The 6,841-nt window shown below is 43.2% G+C and overlaps 1 protein-coding gene across 1 annotated transcript; it reads right to left on the reverse strand.

The window, feature by feature from the left end:
• Positions 1–465: 465 nt before the first annotated feature.
• Positions 466–2,427, reverse strand: LOC108676905 (extensin-2-like; the record flags this gene model as incomplete). The annotated part of the gene is made up of 1 exon (XM_018165061.1): positions 466–2,427. A coding segment is annotated over one exon (1,962 nt), but the record flags the coding sequence as incomplete, so codon positions are not given.
• Positions 2,428–6,841: the final 4,414 nt, after the last annotated feature.

The following is a 6,841-nucleotide window of genomic DNA, read 5'->3' on the forward strand; positions in this document are numbered from 1 at the left end:
GTAATAAAAAACACAGTAAATACCAGCAATAAATTCGAGTGAAATAATAGCGTGAATTAAAGAACAATAAATTTTAGTGTAATACAAAACACAACAAATACAAGTGTACTAGTGAGAACAATAAATATTCTAAGCAATTGAGCACAACAATAAATCACTCTTGACGAGTCTAAATCTTGACGCAGTTTGTTAACTAGCGAACTAGTAAATATAAAAAATGCTTTAAGCATGACAATAAATCACTCCTGACAGACCGTAATCTTGACGCAGTCAAGATTAAGGATTGAGGATTAAGGATTAAGGATTAAGGATTAAGGATTAAGGATTAAGGATGAATTAGGATTAAGGATTAAGGATTAAGGATTAAGGATTAAGGAATAAGGATTAAGGATTAAGGATTAAGGATTAAGGATTAAGGATTAAGGATTAAGGATTANACTGGGCCCGAGGTTTAGAAGAGCGCACCTTATTACGTGGCCCAGGCACCCACTGGGCCCGAGGTTTAGAAGAGCGCACCTTATTACGTGGCCCAGGCACCCACTGGGCCCGAGGTTTAGAAGAGCGCACCTTATTACGTGGCCCAGGCACCCACTGGGCCCGAGGTTTAGAAGAGCGCACCTTATTACGTGGCCCAGGCACCCACTGGGCCCGAGGTTTAGAAGAGCGCACCTTATTACGTGGCCCAGGCACCCACTGGGCCCGAGGTTTAGAAGAGCGCACCTTATTACGTGGCCCAGGCACCCACTGGGCCCGAGGTTTAGAAGAGCGCACCTTATTACGTGGCCCAGGCACCCACTGGGCCCGAGGTTTAGAAGAGCGCACCTTATTACGTGGCCCAGGCACCCACTGGGCCCGAGGTTTAGAAGAGCGCACCTTATTACGTGGCCCAGGCACCCACTGGGCCCGAGGTTTAGAAGAGCGCACCTTATTACGTGGCCCAGGCACCCACTGGGCCCGAGGTTTAGAAGAGCGCACCTTATTACGTGGCCCAGGCACCCACTGGGCCCGAGGTTTAGAAGAGCGCACCTTATTACGTGGCCCAGGCACCCACTGGGCCCGAGGTTTAGAAGAGCGCACCTTATTACGTGGCCCAGGCACCCACTGGGCCCGAGGTTTAGAAGAGCGCACCTTATTACGTGGCCCAGGCACCCACTGGGCCCGAGGTTTAGAAGAGCGCACCTTATTACGTGGCCCAGGCACCCACTGGGCCCGAGGTTTAGAAGAGCGCACCTTATTACGTGGCCCAGGCACCCACTGGGCCCGAGGTTTAGAAGAGCGCACCTTATTACGTGGCCCAGGCACCCACTGGGCCCGAGGTTTAGAAGAGCGCACCTTATTACGTGGCCCAGGCACCCACTGGGCCCGAGGTTTAGAAGAGCGCACCTTATTACGTGGCCCAGGCACCCACTGGGCCCGAGGTTTAGAAGAGCGCACCTTATTACGTGGCCCAGGCACCCACTGGGCCCGAGGTTTAGAAGAGCGCACCTTATTACGTGGCCCAGGCACCCACTGGGCCCGAGGTTTAGAAGAGCGCACCTTATTACGTGGCCCAGGCACCCACTGGGCCCGAGGTTTAGAAGAGCGCACCTTATTACGTGGCCCAGGCACCCACTGGGCCCGAGGTTTAGAAGAGCGCACCTTATTACGTGGCCCAGGCACCCACTGGGCCCGAGGTTTAGAAGAGCGCACCTTATTACGTGGCCCAGGCACCCACTGGGCCCGAGGTTTAGAAGAGCGCACCTTATTACGTGGCCCAGGCACCCACTGGGCCCGAGGTTTAGAAGAGCGCACCTTATTACGTGGCCCAGGCACCCACTGGGCCCGAGGTTTAGAAGAGCGCACCTTATTACGTGGCCCAGGCACCCACTGGGCCCGAGGTTTAGAAGAGCGCACCTTATTACGTGGCCCAGGCACCCACTGGGCCCGAGGTTTAGAAGAGCGCACCTTATTACGTGGCCCAGGCACCCACTGGGCCCGAGGTTTAGAAGAGCGCACCTTATTACGTGGCCCAGGCACCCACTGGGCCCGAGGTTTAGAAGAGCGCACCTTATTACGTGGCCCAGGCACCCACTGGGCCCGAGGTTTAGAAGAGCGCACCTTATTACGTGGCCCAGGCACCCACTGGGCCCGAGGTTTAGAAGAGCGCACCTTATTACGTGGCCCAGGCACCCACTGGGCCCGAGGTTTAGAAGAGCGCACCTTATTACGTGGCCCAGGCACCCACTGGGCCCGAGGTTTAGAAGAGCGCACCTTATTACGTGGCCCAGGCACCCACTGGGCCCGAGGTTTAGAAGAGCGCACCTTATTACGTGGCCCAGGCACCCACTGGGCCCGAGGTTTAGAAGAGCGCGCTTTATTATGTGGCCCAGGCACCAGCTGGGCCCGAGGTTTAGAAGTGGACTCCTTATTACGTGGCCCAGGCACCCGCTGGGCCCGATGTTTAAAATAGCTTGCCTTATTACATGGCCCAGGCACCTATTGGGCCCGAGGTTTATAAGACCGCACCTTATTACGTGGCCCAGGTACCTACTGGACCCGAGCTTTAGAAGTGGACTCCTTATTACGTGGCCCAGGTACCCGCTGGGCCCGATTATTAGAAGATCGTGCCTTATTACGTTGCCCAGGCACCAGAAGGGCCCGAGGTACAGAAGAGGGCTTCTTATTACGTGGCCCAGGCACCCGCTGGGCCCCAGGTTTAGTAGACCACCCCACCTAACGCGACCCAGACGCGCGCGTCTCTGCGCCTCGCGGACGCTAATCGATTTTTTTCAAGTGCTTATGTGATGAGCTCAGATAACGCATACTTTAATGACTTAGATAACAACCCTCGCGAGGTGTAGAAAACGAGGGAAGGAGGCGTGGAAAATGAGAAAGTGAGGCGTGGAAAACGAGGGAAGTAAGGGGTTGAAAACGAGGGAAGTGAGGCGTAGAAAACGAGGGAAGTGAGGCGTAGAAAACGAGGGAAGTGAGGCGTAAGTGGAATTTGCGAGTGGGACCTGTGAGTGGGACCTGTGAGTGGGACCTGCTAGGCGGGACTACGACAAAATGACCGAGATTTTATAGCATTAAATGAAGCGTGATGGTAAATTGGGGCATTGGCCTCTCATTTGCGGGATTGGGACATCCGTTTGGCTGTCCCAATAATTTTGTGAGATAAAAAATTAAAGTCAAAACATAGATCTCAGTGTGCGTCGATCACTTCTCAGTCTTCAGCTCACCTCTTAGTCTGCAGAGCGTCCGAAGACTTAGAAGACTGCCAAATATCAACCAGTGTCTGTTACTCTTCTAGGCACTTGCTTTAGTCGTTGCGAAAATCAGATTTGGAAATATTGTATTGATATCGTCATCCGACATCTTTAGATTCTAATGACGAAATTTAAAGTATTTAGTAAAACGTTCTACCGATAAACCGTGCCAAAACAAGTCAATTCAAATTAAATTTTTTAGTCACTCCAATATGTAAATAATATATAACCATTTTAGAAGATGATTGTTTCATTTTAACTATGGATGGAATTATCAAATGTAATTAATTAATTATTGTGTCTAAGTAAGTAGATGTGGTAGTTAAATGCTGGCACGCACGTGAACCCGTAGAGTTGTTGTGGTTCATTTTCTAATGCCACAGCGAAAATTTTCTGTTAAAAATGTGTGCAGAGTTAAATGAAAAATTATCGAAACCCCAGCACTCAGATAATGAAGGCTTGAGGCGATGTGAATTATTCCAGACTACGCTGCCATGATAGATATTTGTTCAATATTACTAAAAGGTTTACATCGAAATATTTCGTTCATGATTAAAACACAAATTTTGATCCACACAAAATTGTACGATCAGACTAAAAATTGTCATAGCTCTGAAAATTTCCATTGAAATTGCAAGTAAATGACACGTGCCAACATCGCGAGATTGTGGTGAACACCCAAAGAAATGAGAAAATTTTTGTCCAAATAACATCAGTCTATTTAGCGCATTTTCTCATTTATGGAAAAAAGGCGCTATTTTGCTCGCCATGTCCGTCCGTCCGTCTGTCTGTCCGTCTGTCTCTCTGTCCGTCCGTCTGTCCGTCTGTCACTTCACATTTTCGTCGACGAGAAAATGCGCTCTGTCACTCACTGCAGTGAGTACTGAGTTATATTTTTTACCCTGAATGAGTCATTCTGACCTATTTTTTCACGGTAAAAGGGCGTATCACTGCTATTTCTTCTTGTGTTCTGGTTAAGAAAGTGTATTACTTGTTTTCATATATGGACAATATGACCAATACAATTTTGTGAGTGTNCAAGAAAATAGAGCGTAAGTACTTACGTTCACTTAATCATAGACAAGAAAATAGAGCGTAAGTACTTACGTTCACTTAGTGAGTTTTGAAAGTATGGCCCCAGGGCGCCATGGGTCTAACACAGGCTGCTCTTTGTGGGATGTAACACAAATTTAATCTATTTTATATATAACAATATTACATGATAAGAATAATAACTATGAACACGTAATAATAACTAATGACACGTGCCACCATCGCAAGATCGTGATGAACACCCAAAAAAATGAGAGAAATTTTGTCCAAATATCAGTCTTTTTTCACCCTGAATGAGTCATTTTACAACACAAATGCACTCCAGTAACACAAATTTAATTTATTTTATATTTTACAATCTTACATGATAAGAATAATAACTACGAATATTTAATGCTGTTTGTAATAATATTAGTAACATGGATTAACGTGAAAATAATCCAACATTTTTGGATTGAGATTATTAGGATTAAGAGTAGGATTTGTTCACGCTACAACATCATAATTAAATATTCTGGTATTGTTTTGTTATCTGCGAGGTTTAGTTAAACTGTTTCAGTTTAAGGTTAACTTAAGCTTAAGTAAGCTCAATTCTCTCTCCTCCATAACTTAATTCATGCCATTCCTGGGTTCACTTTAATTAAAATTATGATTTATGATAATAACATTTGCATTCACTGATCAATGTTCATAAATGCGAAAAATTTATATCAATAACCCAATTAGGCCTTGACCAGACACTTCGTCACACACTTACTTATCTTCTACCTTGATTATTATAGAATTTAAAAAAGATTAGAATCTGCTATTATGAGACTCAGACTTGACTTGTAGTGTCTATACCAGCGTGGCCGACAATTTACGTAAGAAGATATAAAGGATCTAAAATATTCCACATAAAAGTATCCAACATACTTCATTAAGCCAGTCATCTTTGAATATGAAGATCCCAACATTTTCTTTTTATTGTCCTGAAGGTAATTGAAATAATGTACGTTTAAAAATTACTTTTTGAAGACAACACTTCCAAAGAATCCAGTGTCTCCAATCTTACAGATGTAAAATGAATTTCTCATTTAATTTTCGAATATTAAAAAAATTAAATTTTAAATTTTTTTAATATATAAATTTTTTTTCAAAATTATTTTTTCTATTAATTGATTCATGTATTGCCTCTGACTTCACACAAGTGTGCAAATTTTCAGATCAATTAGACAGGTAAAAGTGTGTCAAATATCAGTTAAAAGATTTGTAGCTGACAAAATTATTTTTTTTTCAATTTTTTTATATTTAAACAAATTTTAATTTTTAAAATCATTTATTTTGACATTTGATTCATGCATTGTCTCCAACTTTACACAAGTGTGCGAAATTTCAGATCGATAGGATAAGTAGAAGTGTGTTAAATTTCGATTACAAGATTTGTAGCAGACAAACAAACAAACAACAAGAAGTGAAGTTAAAGATAAATAAATGTTGTAATAAAAAATATGTTTTTTTTACCGTCATTCGTATTCACGGTGAAGCTGAGGGTGGAGGAGTGAATGTTCGGAGGGGTGAATGTTCGGAGGGGTGAGTGTTCGGAGGGGTGAGTGTTCGGTGGGGTGAGTGTTCGGAGGGGTGAGTGTTCGAAGGGGTGAGTGTTCAAATGGGTGTGTTTGAAGAAATAAGTTCTTAAAAATCCTGGAAAATCGAAAGCCTGAGGGAAATGTTTCTCTATTTCTGGTGGTAAGACCGACATCCTTTGAAGAGAACATCCAACGCATCGAACATTCTAACATCAAGCAAAAATCTGACGTGGATGTGGCCAGGATTTCCGACCCGTAAGGACGAAACATGCCTCGGTTGCCTATTGGAAATTTCAAAAGAAATTTCTTTGCAGAAATAAGTTGGAATTCTGTGCGGGAAAGCTCATTTTGGGCCGAAATTCTAAGACAGTTGAAAATTTTTTCTGTTCTAACAGTTGGACAGTGTGCGTCGCTTAGCAGCTTCAGTGAATAATTAGAAGCAGTTTAAAATAGATTATTAGATGATATATCGCTAGCATTAAGATAAAATTAGCACCTCTGCAATGCCCCGTAATGGTGTCTCAGTAATCGTAGCACCGAAGCATCCACTATCACCATGAATAATGTATACAGCCACGAATAATGTGCATATCCATGAATAATGTATACAGCCATGAATAATGAATACAGACACGAATAATGTATACATCCATGAATAATGTGTGTATCTTTGAATAATGTATACATCTATTACTAATGTATATATCCATGGATGATGTATACAACCACGAATAATGTATGTATCAATGAATAATGTGTACATCCAAATATTTTTTATACATTAATGAATAATGTACATATTCATGAATATTATTTACAGCTCGCAAGGCAAGAGAGCGAAGCAAACACGCTAAACTTGTCGCTCAGAAAGAGATTAAAAAATTAAAAATTAAGGCAATTTTCATTAGAGGTGCGATAAAAAATGTAATAATAATAATAAATAACAGAGAAATTCAGCAGGACTCTGCTGGCTGG

The sequence above is a fragment of the Hyalella azteca genome, unplaced genomic scaffold (genome assembly GCF_000764305.2).
Source record: "Hyalella azteca isolate HAZT.00-mixed unplaced genomic scaffold, Hazt_2.0.2 contig5319, whole genome shotgun sequence".
NCBI lineage: Eukaryota > Metazoa > Arthropoda > Malacostraca > Amphipoda > Hyalellidae > Hyalella > Hyalella azteca.